At 38.5% G+C, this 17,851-nt stretch overlaps 1 protein-coding gene across 5 annotated transcripts in view; it reads left to right on the forward strand.

The window, feature by feature from the left end:
* Positions 1-17,851, forward strand: part of hmgcra (3-hydroxy-3-methylglutaryl-CoA reductase a) — a 70,550-nt gene that overhangs the window by 21,587 nt on the left and 31,112 nt on the right. For all 5 annotated transcript variants that reach the window (XM_069937460.1, XM_069937431.1, XM_069937440.1 and 2 more), the window contains 7 exons: positions 881-1,041; positions 11,276-11,511; positions 12,849-13,036; positions 14,256-14,450; positions 14,838-14,996; positions 15,097-15,254; positions 16,081-16,186. In XM_069937460.1, the coding sequence (XP_069793561.1) occupies positions 881-1,041; positions 11,276-11,511; positions 12,849-13,036; positions 14,256-14,450; positions 14,838-14,996; positions 15,097-15,254; positions 16,081-16,186 (1,203 nt within the window). The remainder of the gene's footprint in view (positions 1-880; positions 1,042-11,275; positions 11,512-12,848; positions 13,037-14,255; positions 14,451-14,837; positions 14,997-15,096; positions 15,255-16,080; positions 16,187-17,851) is intronic.

A 17,851-nucleotide genomic window follows, 5' to 3' on the forward strand; every position in this document is an offset into this window, starting at 1 on the left:
AACTTGCTAATCCATCAGTGGATATCTTCAACATCTACTGCAGCAGCAAACATCTCCAGTTGTGTGGTGGAAAGTGTGCTGACCGGCTGCATCATATCCTGGTATGGTTGTACCAATACCTCTGAGCAGAAAGCCCTGGAAAAAGTTAGTGGTCACAGCCTAGCACCTCAGGCAAAATTCTCCCCACCATCAAAAATCTACATGGAATGCTGATATCAGAAAGGGGCTCAGGCTCAAAATGTTGGTTATATACATTTGCCTCCTAAGGATACTGTGAGAGTTCCTCCAGCATCTTTAGTACAATCACAGCATCTGACTTTCATGTTTTACTAAACTCAATCAGAGACTCATTCTTATTGCACATTATTACTGAATATTTGTATTTTTTCTGCATTGCACAGTTTGAATTTCTTTGTGTTTAAATTTCTCTTTTTGCATATCTTCTTGAGTACAGTTTTTTTTTTTTGCACAATCATTAAATCAAAATTCTGCATGCCTCACAGGAAAAAGATTTTCAGGGTTGACAATAAATCTGTATTTGTATGATAAACCAGTAGTTCTAATTTCATTAATAGTAAGACCAGATTGACCAATTTAAATTCCAGATTATTCATTTAAATTCTACAACTACTATAGTGGAATTACGATCAATATGATTATAGGAACATAGAAAGTAGGAACAGGAGCAGGCCAAAAATGGCCCTTCGAGCCTGCTCCGCCATTGAATACGATGTTGGCTGATCTAATTTGTGACCTAACTCCACCTACCTGCCTTCTCCCCATATCCCCTAATTCCTCTATCATGTAAAAGTTATTGTACAGTAATAATTGTGGAAAGATGGACTGTTATAGAATTTTTCTGTTTTTGTTTGGGATTCAGTCACTGGGATTGGTTCTGGTTCACGCTCATAGTCGCTGGATAGCAGAGCCAGCTTCGGAGGACAACACCTTAGAAGTGCCTAAGTCGTCAACAGGGCTAGATGAAAGTATGCCAAGACGAATTGATCCAGGAGTACCACTGTGGCAGTTCTACCTTTCAAGGTAACTGACTGAGGCAGTTGTCATGTAGTTGGAATGATATCATGTACTTGGATTAGCCCAGCTTCAAATCTGTAAAGAATTATTTCTTTTAAAACCAACAAAAAGCAAATGTTACGTTGAAAAAGTTCCAATGAGCTGAGTTTTGAGGAAGCATGGGATTTTTCACTTGTTAAACTAAACACTAAATTATACCTATATAAATTTTACTGTTTTAAAAAAATAATTTAAAGCATTAGTATTTAAAATCCAGAGGCATCCGATGGAATTGGGTATTACATCTGATGGAATTGGGTATTATCATGTTCCAATTGGTTTAGAATATTGCGAATTTCTCCTTGGACTGTCAAAGCACTTCAACCAGAGTGAATTTATATAGTATCTTGTTTTCATTACGTTTAATTGAACCACACTGGTAATGGTTCCTATTATGAGGCTAAAGACAACAAATTTATAAGCAGGAGGAAAAGACTAAGTGGTTCATTAATCTAATTCTGTGACAATCAGACTATAATTTATGGAGTCAAACTCATCAATTGTGTAATCCTTGAGAAAACAAATAGGATAGCCAAGCAGAATTTGTAATAATGCATACACCAAGCTGATATTTTGTTGTTAATTCACTTCTCTATCTTCCATATCATCTTCTCTACAAATTGCAAACCCCATAGTTAGCAGAGAACCAAAGAACATTACAGCACAGAAACTGGCTGCTTCGGCCATTCTAGTCCGTGCCAAACCATTTTTTTTTTGTCTAGTCCCACTGACCTGAACCCAGTCCATAGTGTTCCCATCCATGTACTGTCCAAATTCTTCTTAAATGATAAAACCGAGTTCGCATTCACTACTTTAGCTGGCAGCTCATTCCACACTCCCACCACTCTGTGTGAAGAAGTTCCCCCTCATGTTTTCCCCCTAAACTTTTCCCTTTCACTCTTAACCCATGTCCTCTGGTTTGTATCTCATCTACCCTCAGTGGAAAAAGCCTACCTACATTTACTCTGTCTACCCCCTCATAATTTTAAATGTCTTTATCAAATCTCCCCTCATTCTTCTACGCTCCAGGGAATAAAGTCCTAGCCTGTTCAATCTTTCCCTGTAAATCAGTTCTGAAGTCCAGGCAACATCAAAGTAAATCTTCTCTGCACTTTGTAATTTGATATCTTTCCTGTAATTAGGTGACCAAAACTGCACACATTACTCCAATTTTGGCCTCACCGATGTCTTGTATAACTTTACCATAACATCCCAACTCCTATACTCAATACTTTGACATGAAGACCAATATGTCAAAAGCTCTCTTTGTAACCCTAACCACCTGTGACACCACTTTCAGGTCCCTCTGTTCGACCATACTCCTCAGTGCCCTACCAATCTTGGTTTGTTCTGGGGATTTATTCACCCTTTATTTGCTTTAAGACAGCAAGCACTTCCTCCTCTTTCATCTGAATAGGTTCCACGACCACACGGCTTGTTTTCAGGCACATAGCCTTCTGCTGCCTCTGTTACTAGAACCCCTGCAGTTCGTAGATAGATTCAACTGCTCTGCAGATGATGCCATTACCACTGCCCTCCATCTCGCCCTCACCCACATAGAAAACAAGGACTCATATGTTCGAATGCTGTTTATTGGCATCAGCTCAGCATGTTGAACACTATCTTACCACAGTACCTGATGAGGAAGTTGAGCCTGCTAGGTTTAAACACCTCCCTCTGCAATTGGATTCTTGACGTCCTGTTAGGAAGACCTCCAGCAGACCATCACACTGAGCATGGGGGGCCCCCCCAGGGGTGTGTGCTATGTCCACTGCTGTTCACTCTGATGACCCACGCCTGTGCAGCTAAACACAGCTCAAACCACATCATTAATTTCGCTGACAGCACAACTGTGGTGGACCTGATCAGTAAGAATGACGATTCAGCGTACAGAGATGAGGTGTAGTTGCTAACAGACTGGTGAACAGTCAACAACCTGCATCTGTACATCAAAAAAAAAAGAGATGGTTGTTGACCTCAAGAGGGCTGCGGGTGGATGGGGGGGGGGGGGGGGAACCACGCTCTGCTGAGCATTGACAGCTCCACAGTTGAGGTATCAAGGGATTCAAGTTCCTTGGAGTGCACTTGACAGAGAACCTCACTGGTCCCTTAACACAAGCTCCATAGCCAAGAAATCCCAGCAGCGCCTTTGCTTCCTGTGAAGGCTGAGGAAAGTTTTTCTCCCACCCACCATCCTCACATACATTCTACAGAGGATGTATTAAGAGCATCCTGTGCAACTGCATCACTGCCTGGTTTGGAAGCTCTACCTCCTCGGACCACAAGACCCTGGAGAGGATAATGAAATCAGTGGAAAAGATCATTGGGGGGCTCTCTTCCTATCATGAAGGACATTTACTACACTCGATGCAGGCAAAAGACAATAAACATTGTGAAGGACTCCACACACCCCCTTCCTTCCACCTGGTAAGAGGTACTGCAGCACTCGGGGGCCTTGGGTCCAGATTGGGCAAGAGCCTTTTCCCCCAAGCTGTTAGACTCCTGAACTCCCAAAACATTTTGTGATTGGGTACCATGGACTATTAATGTACAAATCTTAATATTTTAAATGTGCTGAACTTTTATTCTAATCTATATTTATGTAAATATGTTCCAATTTCCTGGAGAAAAGTTATCTCGTTTTTACCATGCGAGCATGGTATGAATGACAAATAAAAGTGGCTTGACTCTGTGCCTGTTTCCTGAGTAAAGACTGGGGATGGGGGGGGAAAATCATTCAAGATCTCTCCATCTTTTTTGGCTCATTACAAAGCTGGCTATTCTGATCTTCAAGGGAAAGAATTTTATCCCTTACTATCCTTTTGCTCTTAATATACCAATAGAAACCCTTAGGATTTCCATTCATATTGTCTGCCAAAGCAACCTCGTATCTTCATTTAGTCTTCCTGATTTCTTAAACTTTTTCTTACATTTCTTATACTCAAGTACCACATTTGCTTCATGTTGCCTATACTTGCTGCACACCTTTTCTTCTGAACCAGATCCCTAATATCTCTTGAAAACCAAGGTTCCCTATGCCTGCTAACTTTATCTTTAATCCTGACAGGAACATACAAAACTGTACTCTCAAAATTTCACCTTTGAAGATCCTCCACTTACTTCGCTCATCCTTGCTGAAGTAAATTATCCCAATCCACATATTCTAGATCCTTTCTCATTTCCTCAAAATTAACCTTTCTCCAATTTAGAATCCCAACCTGAGGCCCAGACCAATCCTTATCCATAATTAATTTGAAACGAATGGCATTATGATCACCAGGTGCAAAATGTTCACCTGCACATACTTCTGTCACTTGTCCTATCTCGTTCCCTGATAGGAGATCCAGTATTGCACTCTCTCACCTCTCTATACTGATTTAGAAAATTTTCCTGAACACATTTGACAAACTCCAAGCCATCCAGCCCTTTTACAGTATGGGAGTCCCAGTCAATATGTGGAAAATTAAATTCCCCTAGTATCACATCCTTATGTTTCTTGCAGCCGTCTGCTATCTCTCTACAGATCTGCTGCTCCAATTCTCAGTCTTTTGGATGGTTTATAATACAACCCCATGAATGTGGTCATACCTTTCCCATTCCTCAGCTCCACCCATATAGCCTTAATAAACGAGCCCTCTGGTCTGCCTTGCCTGATGACAGCTGAGATATTTTCCTTTACTAGCAATGCCTTTCATCCCCCTCCATTCTATCGCATTTAAAGCAACGGAAGTCCAGAGCATTGAGTTGTTAGTCCTGCCCTTCCCTGCAACCAAGTTTCACTAATGGCCACAATGTCATAATTCCGCACGCCAATCCACGCTCCAAGCTCGTCTGCCTTTCCTACAATACTCCTTGCTTTGAAGTAGATGCACCTGAGAACATTTCCACCACGTACAACCCGTTAATTTCTAGTGGTGCATAGAATTTTCACATTACAGTTTCCCTGCTTCACTCTTCTATCTGCTCTGGCACTCTAGTTCTCACCCCCCTGCAAATCTAGTTTAAACCCACCGGAGCAGGACTAGCAAACCTTCCTACAAGGATATTAGGCCCCCTCCATTTCAGAAGCAACCCATCCTGTTGGAACAGGTCCCACCTTCCATGGAAGAGAGCCCATTGGGGGAGTCACGTGATGGAGTAGTGGCCGATCGGGGAACTCCAGCCCTCTCCAGAAAAGTTTTTTTAAAAACACAGAAAACACAAAGGCACAAACATAAAAATTAAAATAAAGTGAAAGTAAAGGTGGGAAGAAAATGGCAGCGAAGAAAGAAAAGTTGAAAGCAACGGGAAGAAGAGAAGAAGAAAGGACGTCGGAAGAAGAAGGTGAAGGCCTTACCTGTCCAAGGAGGCCCGCCGCGGAGAGAGAAGCCCGCTCCCTAAGGTCAGTTGAAGTCCCGAGCTCAGGACAAAAAAAAAACACTGGCGGGAGGGGAGACCAGCTGAGGAGTCGATCTCCACAGCTGAGAATGACAGCTACAACACAACAACAGGAAGAGAACATAGAAAACAACGAGAACAAGAAAGAAGAGAGTAAAAAGAAAACAAGGAAACAACAGATGACCAACCCAGAGGAAGAAGAAGAACATAGAGAAATGGAAGAAGGGAAAGGCAAGACAATGAATTTTTTTTTTAAAGAATATATGGAATCAGTAAAAGAATGGCAATCACAAGAATTTAGTGAAATAAAAAGAATTAAAAGTACAGAAGAAAAAATGAATAGATTAGAGATGGTCATGTCAGATATAGGAAAAAGAGTGGACAAGGTGGAAGAACGAGAAACAGCCGTAGAAATGGAAATAGAAGACTTAAAAAAGAAATTAGAAGAATCTAACAAAAAAGTTAGAGACACAAGAGCTGTTAGCTCAGAAGATAGATATAATGGAAAATTATAATAGAAGAGATAATATAAAGATAGTGGGCCTTAAGGAAGATGAAGAAGGCAAGAATGAGAGAATTTATAAAAGATTGGATCCCCAGGGTCCTAGGAAGACCAGAATTACAGGAAGAAATGGAAATAGAAAGGGCACATAGAACATTAGCCCAAAAACCACAGCCACAACAAAAACCAAGATCCATTTTAGTAAAATTCTTAAGATATACAACAAGAGAAAATATATTGGAGAAAGCAATGAAGAAAATAAAAGAAGACAAAAAGCCACTGGAATACAAAGGTCAAAAAATTTTTTTCTATCCAGACATAAGTTTTGAACTCCTGAAGAAGAGAAAGGAGTTTAATACAGCAAAAGTGATCCTATGGAAAAAAGGATAAATTTATGCTAAAGTACCCAGCGGTACTTAAAATAGTTATTCCAGGGCAGCAAAACAGACTATTCTTGGATCCGGAGGAAGCACGAAAATTTGCAGAACAACTACAAAACAGACAGAGAGATGAAGACATGTAATGAGAGTAAAAATGACCATGAACTATATGTATGTGTGTATGTGGGTGTGTATAAATATATATATATATATATATATATATATGTGTGTGTGTGTGTACATGAGTGTATCCGTATTTAAAGGAAAATGTATACAGTATAGATAAGAATTAATAAGGAAAAGAAAGGGAAGAGAGGAAGTAAGGAGGGAATTAAGAGAGTGACCTTTGTTATATATGAAAATTGAAATCTTTTCTTGGGGGGGGCTGGGTGGGGAGGAGTTACGGTCACTGCGAAATCAGTTGACGCTTGCGAGTGAATTCGCAAATCCAAATGGATAGAGGAGATGTGGTTGCCCGACAAGGGATAAAGGGCAACTCAGAAAGGGGAGGAGATAGTGGGGTTAAAGAAATTTTAGATAGGAGAATAAGGGAAATGTTTGATGTTTTAGAAATGTTGTCCTATAAAGTGTTCAAAACAAGAAAGCAGAAATGGATAAGAAGGAAAGGTGATGATGAGGAAACGGAAAGGAAAGATAAACAAAGTATGAAATGGCTGTGTTGAACTATATGACTATAAATATTAAAGGAATACATAACCAGATCTAAAGGAAGAAACTGCTAAATTTACTGAAAAAAGAAAAAATTGATATAGTATTCGTGCAAGAAACACATTTAACTGAAATGGAGCACAAGAAATTAAAGAGAGATTGGGTAGGACATGTAACAGCAGCGTCATATAATTCAAAAGCTAGAGGAGTAGCTATATTAATCAGTAAAAATGTACCAATTAAAATAGAAGAGGAAATAATAGATCCAGCAGGGAGATATGTAATGATAAAATGTCAGATATATTCGGAGTTTTGGAATTTACTCAATGTATATTCACCTAACGAAGAAGATCAAAAATTTATGCAAGATATTTTTTTGAAGATAGCAGACACGCAAGGGAACATACTAATAGGAGGGGATTTCAACCTTAATTTGGATTCAAACATGGATAAAACTGGGAAAAAAAATTAACAGAAAGAACAAAGTAACCAAATTTATAATTAAATCGATGCAAGAAATGCAACTTTTGGATATATGGAGGAAACAACACCCAAAGGAAAAGGAATATTCATATCATTCGGGTAGACATAAAACATACTCAAGAATAGACCTATTCCTGTTATCAGCTCGTATGCAAGACAGAGTAAGAAAAACAGAATATAAAGCTAGAATATTATCGGACCACTCACCCCTGATATTGACAATAGAGTTAGAGGACATCCCTCCAAGAATGTATAGATGGAGTTTAAACTCCATGCTACTTAAAAGGCAGGATATTAAAGAATTAATTGAAAGACAAATTAAAATGTACTTTGAAATAAATACGGAATCAGTGAAAGATAAGTTTATACTATGGGACGCAATGAAAGCGTTCATCAGAGGGCAAATAATAAGTTATGTAACCAAGATGAAGAAGGACTACAATCAGGAAACAGAGCAGTTGGAAAGGGAAATAGCAAATATAGAAAAAGAATTAGCAATGAAGGAAGACACAACTAAAAGAAGAGAATTGGCAGATAAAAAAATAAAATATGAAACACTACAAACATATAAGGTGGAGAAGAATATAATGAAGACAAAACAGAAATATTATGAACTAGGAGAAAAAACGCACAAAATTCTAGCATGGCAGCTTAAGACAGAACAAACTAAGAGAATGGTATTGGCATCAAGGAAAAAAGACAAACAAATCACATATAATCCAACGGAGATTAATGAAAACCTCAGAGAATTCTTCGAACAATTATACCAAACTGAAAACGAAGGGAAATTCTTCAAGGAGTTAAAGAATATAATAAGGAAATTTTTATGGAAAGGGGGGAAACCGAGGATAGCACTAGATAAATTAACAGAATGGTATAAACAAGGAGGCTTACAACTGCCAAACTTTAAAAATTATTATAGAACCGCACAATTAAGATACCTATCAGATTTTTATCAAACAAGGGAAAGGCCAGATTGGACTAGATTAGAACTAGATAAAATAGGGGAGAAGATACCTGAACATATATAAATGGGATGAAAAATTGGTACAGCGTAGGAATTCTCCAGTATTACATCATCTGCTCAATATTTGGAAGAAGATTCATGTAGAAAGGAATAAAACAAATTACCAATTACCAAAACTAATACTGACGCAAAATCAGTTAATACCTTTTACAATAGATAACCTTTCCTTTAGAGAATGGGAGAAAAAAGGGATTAAAAGAATAGAAAATTGCTTTTCAGGAAATAAATTATTATCCTTCGAACAAATGAAGGATAAATATAACTCACGATACAGTGTTGGCATACTACCAACTGAAATCCTTCTTGAAGGACAAATTGGGAAGCAGTCTGAGGTTACCAGAGGGAAGTAATTTTGAATATGTGATTACAGACACAATGATAATCAAAAAATTTATAACAAATATGTATATTAAACTGCAAGAAAAGGAGAATGAGGAAACAAATGGTAAAACTAAACAAAAATGGGAACAAGATTTAAACATAAAGATAATGAAGGAAACATGGGAGAAGCTATGCTCTGGAACTATGAGAAATACAATAAACACGAGGTTACGTATGATACAATATAACTGGATACACAGGCTATATATTACACCTCAAAAGTTAAATAATTGGGACCCAACAGTATCTGACAGATGTTTTCGCTGTAAAAAGGAAATGGGAACAACAATTCATGCAATCTGGACATGTGAGAAAGTGAAAAAATTTTGGGAAGATCTAAACCAGACATTAAATAAAATCACAAAAAGCAATATACCAAAAACTCAGAGATCTTCCTCCTAAGTAACATAAAAAACAAAGAATTTGGACTTGATTTGGATGGTGCACAAAAAAGATTTGTTGGGATAGCCCTAGCTGTAGCAAAAAAATTATTATGTCAGCCTGGAAATTAGAAGATAACTTGAGAATACAACAATGGTATATAGAAATGAATAAATGTATTCCATTAGAAAAAAAATTACATATAATTTAAGAAATAATATTACAATATTTGAACAAATATGGGAGCCATACATGAAACATAATAGAGAAAACCTACCGGGGACATCTACCACCTAAAATGACAGAAGGAGAAGGAAATGAAAAGAATTGACTGAGTGGAATTTCTTGTTTATTTTTATTGAGTGACAACATTGTTTGATGAGTTTAATATATCTTAGATTCTGAACTTTAAATGAATGGGAGGGGAGGTAGGGAGGGTGGGATTGGAAGAGGGACACTGTATATATTTGAAAAGAAAAATGTATGTATCTTGATCAATGTGGTTTATAATGTGAAAAATAAAAAAAAATTAAAAAAAAAGAAGAGAGCCCATTGATCCAGAAACTTGAAACCCTCCCTCCTGCACCATGTCTTTAGCCACGTGTTAAGCTGTATTATCCTCCTATTTCTAACCTCACTAGCATGGGGCATCGAGAGCAATCCTTAGATCACAATTCTGGATGTACTGTTCTTCAACCTAGTGCCTAACTTCCTGAACTCTCCTTGCAGGACCTCCTTACCCTTCCTACCCACATCATTAGTCCCTATATGGACTAAGACATCTGACTGCTCACCCTCCATCCTGAGAATGCTGTGAACTTGATCTGAGACATCTCGGACTTTGGTACTAGGGAGACAACATACCATCTGGGATACTCAATCTCTTTCACAGGACCTCTTATCTGTCCCTCTAACTATGGAATCTCCTATCAATGCAGCTTGCCTCTTCTCCTCCTTTCCCTTCTTAGCCTCAGGACCGGATTCTGTGTCAGAGAACTAATTGCTGTGGCTTGTCCCTGTTAGGTCAACTCCCTAACAGTATCCAAAATGGTATCATTATTGAGAGGATCGACCACAGGGGTGCCCTGCATTACCTGCCTGTTCCCTTTCCTTCTCCTGTCACCCATTGACCCTCCTTCTGGCTCCTCGGTGTGATAATGTCCCTGTAACTCCTATCTATTCCTCCTCCTCCCTCCGGCCCTCTCTATGATCTGGAGGTCATCCAACTCTAGCTCCAATTCTTTAACTCAGCCTATCAGGAGCTGCAGCTGAGTGCACTTCTCACAGATGAAGTTGTCAGGGATACTGCTGGCTTCATTGACGACCCACATTCTGCAAGCGGAGCATTCTCCACCCTTGGCTGGTATTCCCACTGTTTGATGCGAGAGGAACAAAATCTATATCTAAAACCTGTCCTTACCTGTGCCTACCTGCTGAATTGTTACTTGAAAAGGGTGGCCCTTTCTCATTTCAGCTCCTACTATTGCTTGCCTTTTCCCTGTTGAGCTAAAACCTTACCACTCTGACTCAGCCAACAACACTCTAAAGCACCAGTGACCAGGATTCGAATCTGGCCGTCTAGAGTGTGTACATTTTCCCCACATCTGGGTTTCCTCTGGAGCTCTGTTTTCCTCCCACTCTGCAAAAAAAAAGTACCTGGGTTGTGGGTTAATTGAGTGTTATTGGGAGGCATGGGCTCGTAGGCCACCAGAGCCTAAATTTAAAATATTAATTTTAAAAATTTCTTGATTCCATATCTCCACAAATCAGCTTGTTTTTTTTTCAGCTTTACTAAACTCTTGAGAATAAAGTGCCTGATGTCTAATCTGACTTGTGCATACAGCTCAATGGTATTTTTCAAGGCTGTTCTGATAGAATTTTCAAGAGGAAATGGTCAAGCTTTAATCTCATATCACTGTTATAAAGACTTTGTGCATTCTTGTATAACAAATATTTTAAACTGATGATTAAATGCTAATTACAATTTTCGAATTTTTACAGGATGGTGAGCATGGATATTGAACAAGTAATCACACTTGTCTTGGCTCTCTTCCTTGCCATTAAGTACATATTCTTTGAGCAAACAGAGACTGAATCAACTTTCTCACTGAAGAATCCCATGTCATCATCTTTGGTGCATATAAAGGATACTGATTGTTGCAGAAATAATATTGTAACTACCAGATCACAGTCAAATTGTCCAATAGATGTGGAAACAACCAGTAAGGAAAATACAGGTAAAAGTTACAGATGTCAACTATAATAGAATTTCAACTGTATATTTAGCTTTGGCATATTTTGTGCTTTATTTTTATAATTGAGTTTGAATAATGAAGTTGCTATTGTAAAACTCCAATCTGATTACATTTGAGAAATTTGACTAAAGTTTTATTGGATCTGTATGACCATCCAAAAACACCAACTCTAAACCAATTAATTTTTTGGTCATTCTGTAATGCTTATTCAATCAGATTATAATTAATTTCTAACTACAGTACCTAACTCTAACATCAGTAATTGCTCTTTCCAAACTATTACCATCAGTCAAGGGGAAATCCATTATTACTTTCCAAATTTGAAAGTTAACACACGTTGTTGAAAGTGTTATAGTACAGTACATTTACCCATATCCAAAATTTTGTTAACTGAAAAGTTCTATTAACTGAGCTTTTTTGGCGCCGACATGACATCACAAGTTAAAATAAATTTATCACCCGACTTTTTCATGTGGGGCTCTGACATTCTGTTGGCGCCAGTTTGGTAACAACTGAGCCCAGAACCAGCTGGGAGGACAAATGCTAAATGGATGGATGTTGGCTTGGGGAAGCAGGCTGGAATCTCAAGCCATCAGAGAGTGATTGGAGTACATGGGGAGAAATTAGAATGCCGATTGACCTAATTTCAAGTAACTCCCTCCCCTTTTCCTTCCACTGTACTTGGTTCTCCGCTGTCTTGGTGTCATCAAGGAGAGTGGGGTTCCGGGCAGGAGACAGGGACCAGTGGTGACTGATGCTATTGCTCTGTTTGGGTTTTTTCTGTTCTGTTAACTGAAAAAATCCAATAACCAGAAACCATCCAGTCCCAAGCTTTTCAGATATGTGAAAGCATATTGTAATGCACTGGTAATGCTTGTCAATATCATTGGACTTGTAACTAATCAAAATATTTTTTAAATGGCCTTATGATTTTTTTTAAAATTTGCTTTGCAGGATTTTAATGTAAAAAGCTTTTATCTTCAGGTTAGAGAATTAATGGTCTGAGTAGGGCTTTAAACTGCCTCACTGGATTGCATCCCTACCTCACCAAACCACAGCTCTCTCTTTAAATCTCAATCATTTTATTATACACTCAACCAGCAAAAGACCTGGAGTCTTTCCCATTTATGTTCCCTCATGTTTTATCCAATTTTAAACAACATGGATGCTGGGAAGTTTTCTCTCTGTAGTTAAATTATTTTCAATGATAGTTTTAATGGTATTGTTGTTGTATGTGCATTATTACCTATTGCTTTTGGACATGCCTTATTGCCATAGTTTTGCTCGTAGTTAACAATTAGAATATTTTTTTCATCCAGATGAAGTCATTAAGCCTATTGAGTGTTCTGTCCCTACTTCAATCAATCATCTATCAAAAGCGCATTTTGTATTGGGAGACTTCACTCCTCCTAGTTCCTCTGCGGGAACACCAGAAGAGCTGTCTTCTGAATATTCACCAGATCCAAGGCCAATTGAAGAATGCTTGTCCATACTTAAAAGCTCAGAGGTAAGAGTTCCACAAGTTATTTTGATTTTAATTTCTGCTTGCTGGTTCCGACATTTCGGAGGGGAGTGAAATTATGAACTAAAGATGCATTTGAATGTCTGTTTACTTAATCCAAGTTTGATAGCAAGGAAAAAAGTCTTTCAGCCAAACTTGTTCATGTCAACCAAGTTGCCTCCCCAAGCTTGTCTCGTTTGCCTGCTTTTGACCCATTTCCCTTAAATCTTTCCCAACCATATATCTGTCTAAATATATCACAATTGTTCTTGCTTCTCCCACTTCCTCTGGAAGCTTGTTTCATATACTCATCATCCTCTGGTTTGCTCTTGATCTTCCACTCTTGCCTTGACTCCATTCCTTCTAGTTTTAGAACCCTCTACCAGAAGTAAAAATACAACTATTTACCATTTATCCATTTCTTTAATGCTTTGAAAGACATGGATGTCATTTGAATTGATCAGAATTTTTTGAAATAACCTTGAGCCAGAATGATTAATTTTTTAATTTACAGTGCAACTCCGATTATCCAAAACCAGATTCTCCAAAATCCTCAGTTTTTCAAAAAAAATTTTTTTTAAAATTTTGGATAAAGGGGATGTCCGAAATCCTTATTTATCCAAAATGTTTTTGGAGCCAAACTGACTTGGGACGTCAGGCTCCTGGCACCGCCAGCAGGGGATGTTGGTGATTGACAGTGGGCAGCATTTTTTTGGTGAGAATTAAACATTATTTTAATGCTTAAAAAGCCCTGCCTTGTTGTTTGTTGTTGTTTAAACATTGTTACTGTTGCTACTGCAATGATTTTTTTTTTAATGACCAGTTTTCCAAAAAAAATGTTTATCCAAAATGGTCACAACCATTTCAGATAATCAGCGTGGTACTGTAATTTTAATTTTTAATTTAAACATGCAGTCCAATAGAAGCCTGTGCCACCCAATTGACTTACAACCCCCTGAACGTTTTGAAGGGTGGGAGGAAACCAAAGCACCTGGGGAGAACGTAGAAGCTCTTTGCACACAAGCACAGAATTCGAACCCCGGTCCTAATCATTGGTGCTGTTACAGCATTGTGTTAATCACTCCGCTAACCATGCTGCCCTGATAAGATGATCTTTTAACAGTGATTATTTTGTGAAGTTGATTATAATTTGCTTGTTTAATGTCCATAAAATTGAACCATACGAGATGCTGTGATACAGGGTTTGTTTTTTGTTTTGTAATAGAAAGGAGTAAGATACCTTACTGATGCAGAGATAATTCTTCTGGTAAATGCCAAACACATTCCAGCTTATAAACTGGAGAACGTGATGGAAACTCCAGAACGTGGTGTATTCATACGTCGCCAACTGCTTGCTCCAAAGCTTCCAGAGCCTACTGAATTACAGCTTCTACCCTATAGGGACTATGACTACTCACTGGTAAGGCAGAGCTATCAGGATGAAGGATTTGAGATTTTTAAAACTGAATGAAAAATGACATTAAGATTGAGATTTACATATTTAAAAATAAAATTGTCTCACTCCAAGTAACAGATAGGACTTCTGCTTCTGAAAATTTCCCCAATCCTTGGTGGTGTTGAACACACCAATTCTGGTTAACATCTTTAGTTGTTAGAAATATTTCCATCTCATTTAAAATTAAAAACAAAAAATGTATAGATTCAAATTTAAATCAGTTTTCCAGTTCAAACTAAATTTTGAGTATTTTCCATTGGCAGGAGATGTTGATGCTCAGATTTATAATTGGTTTTGGTTTTTGGAGACTTAATTCTAATTTTAAAGTGTGAATTAATTTTGAACTTTCAGGTTGTGGGAAGTTGCTGTGAGAATGTCATTGGCTATGTGCCTATTCCTGTGGGAGTTGCAGGTCCACTTTGTTTGAATGGGAAAGAGTTCCAAGTGCCTATGGCAACCACTGAAGGCTGTCTTGTCGCAAGCACAAACCGTGGTTGCAGAGCACTAAGTGTAAGTTGGAGATGTACTATGTCACTATATTGCATTTTGAAGTGTGACAAGTTGATATTTCACAAGTTGAATGTTTTAAAAGAATTGCTTTCCATTTTAGCTTGGTGGTGGAGCACGGAGTTGTGTGTTGGCAGATGGAATGACGAGAGGGCCAGTTGTGAGACTTCCTACTGCATGTGAAGCTGCAGAAGTCAAAGCATGGTTGGACAGCTCTGATGGTTTCAATGTTATAAAGGAGATATTTAATAGTACTAGCAGGTAAAAAAAAAAATTGTGCATCTCTCAAATTTAGTGAATACCTTAAAAATAGCCACCAGCTGATCTGATGCTCCTTGGTCCCCATGAAGTAGTAAATTAAGTCTCTCTCTCTCTCTCTTCCCTCCCCCCACTTTGTTCTCCATTTTCTTTCTGTCCTCTCATTGTCCCACAGCTTTTATTTGATGTGTAGCACCTGCTTCTGAGTTATTCCATCATGGTTGCAAGTGTCACTCCACTCCAGCAATGAAGGGGTGGTAAATTGTTGACACTATTTTTTGAATAACGGTAAAATTCAGAGGCTTCATGTAAATAATCCATTCTATTCTTTCAAAGTTGTCAAGAGGTGTGGTTTTTAGTGCCGTAGTCAATTGTGTGCTCTACAAGTAGGATCACTTGAAATCATATTTTAGGGATCTGCTGTGGATAATGCGCTGTTGCATTTCAATGTTATTGTACTTGAAAAGTACTTTGGGTAATCAATAATTCAGGAAAAAACACAAAATAAATTCAAGTTTTGATTTCCTAACTAGTGGTCTTTGGCTTTTTACTGGAGAACTACTTATGAACTGTTCAGAGAAATTTTAAAGTAGAAATATTAATAAGATTCCGAACGCGCAAAGTAATTAAAAAACGTCCATGTCTTTTATATGTATAGTCCCCAGGTGTGGTCTCCTCTTTATTTTCTTACTTTTTCTTTTAGTTTTTTGTTCTTTTTGATTTTTTTTTTGTGGGGGGGTGGGATGAGAGGGACATGGGAGTTATTGCAATTTCTGACCTCTACGTGCTTTATATATTGCAATCTGTTTGCTCTTATTCTCTTATGCAGGTTTGCCCGGCTTCAGAAATTACAGATCTGTCTTGCTGGTCGTAACCTTTATATACGCTTTCAGTCCAAGACTGGAGATGCCATGGGCATGAACATGATTTCAAAGGTGGGTGTAAATTTCCAATAAGTAGACATGGGTTGGGCAAAATAAATGATAGAGAATCCAGGCTGGGAAAATGTTGCAGATGGAACAAGGTTAAGTTTTGACCTGTGTAAGAAAACTGGTAATAAAACATCAAATTGCCCCTTCCGGTGACATTTGACCTGTTCCAGTTTGGCTACTGTCCAAAACCAGTCCACAGATGATGCAATAGTCTTGACCCACCTCTAGAGAACAATGCCTTGTGTCCCATGTTGCTGTTAAACACAACCCTACCTCAGAGGCTGACGAATAAATTGTTATAGGTGGGACTCAACATTCCTCCCTGCAACTAGACTCTGGCCTTCTTGACTGAAAGTTGGCAGTCAGTTTAGGCAGGTAACAAACCCTCAAGTCCCATTACTCTGAGCCCTGGCGCACCTCAGGGCTGTGTGCTCAGCCTGCTACTGGTCACGCTACTGACTCACAATTGCACTGCCAGGTTCAGTTCTAACAGAATTATTAAGTTTGCAGATGATACAACGATAGTTGGTGTCATCTGCAACAATGATGAAGGCAAGTAAAATGGTGTGAGAACAGCAACCCAAGTCTCAAAATGGACAAGACTAAGGAGATAATTGTGGACTTTAGGAGGATGAAGGTCGCCCATTCTCTATTTCACATCAATGGTTCTGCCATGGAAAGCACAAAGTTCCTTGGTGTGCATGTAAAGGATGACCTATCCAAGATCCACATCATTAGTCAGGAAGGCGCAGCAGCGCCTACACTTCCAGAAGTTGAGGAGGGGAAGGCTACCAGCCCTCATCTTGACAACCTTTTATATGAGCACAGTTGAGAGTGTCTGTCTGGCTGCATCATCATGTGGTACGGTAGCTGCAAAACATCAGACCAGAAATCAATTCAAAAGATCATCAAAACAGCCAAAAGAATCCATGGGATCTCCCCTTTCCTCTGTTGGCATTTCCTGGGAGTGTTATTTAAATAGGGCTCAAAGATTATAGAAGACCCTTTTCAACCAGCACACTGGACCAACTATCATCAAGAAGAAAGTACAGTGCATCAAGATCGGGACTGGGAAGTGGCTGCTTCACACAGGCTGTATGTTTAATGAACAGTGTCCTGTAACTGAGTAAATCATCCCTAAATATTTGTGTATACAGTGCACTTCATATTGTTTGGAACAAGACACTTTTCCTTTATTTGCCCCTGTGCTCCGCAATTTTAAATTTCTAATCAAACAATTTGCATTTGCACATTCTAGATTTTATTAAAGATTGTATACATTTTGCTTTTACGTAGAAATCACCACTTTTTATTCATATTTTTCCCATTTCATGGCACCATAATGTTTGGGACATTTGGCTTCACAGGTGTTTGTGATTACTCAGGTATGTTTAATTGCTTCATTGGTGCAGGTATAAGAGAGCTAGGCTTGCTTCTAAGCTTTTGATTACCTTTGGAGTCTGTAGTTGACATTTTTTTTCAACATGAGGACTAGAGTTGAGCCAATGAAAGTCAAAGGAGCCGCGATGAGGCAGGAGAAACAAGAATATAACAGTAAGAGACAATGCCCAAAAAGGATTACCAAAATCAGTTTGTTTACAACATCATTAAGAAAGAGCATACTGGTGAGCTCAGTTATTGCAAAGGGACTGATAGACCAAGGAAGAC

The sequence above is a fragment of the Narcine bancroftii genome, chromosome 1 (assembly GCF_036971445.1).
Source record: "Narcine bancroftii isolate sNarBan1 chromosome 1, sNarBan1.hap1, whole genome shotgun sequence".
NCBI lineage: Eukaryota > Metazoa > Chordata > Chondrichthyes > Torpediniformes > Narcinidae > Narcine > Narcine bancroftii.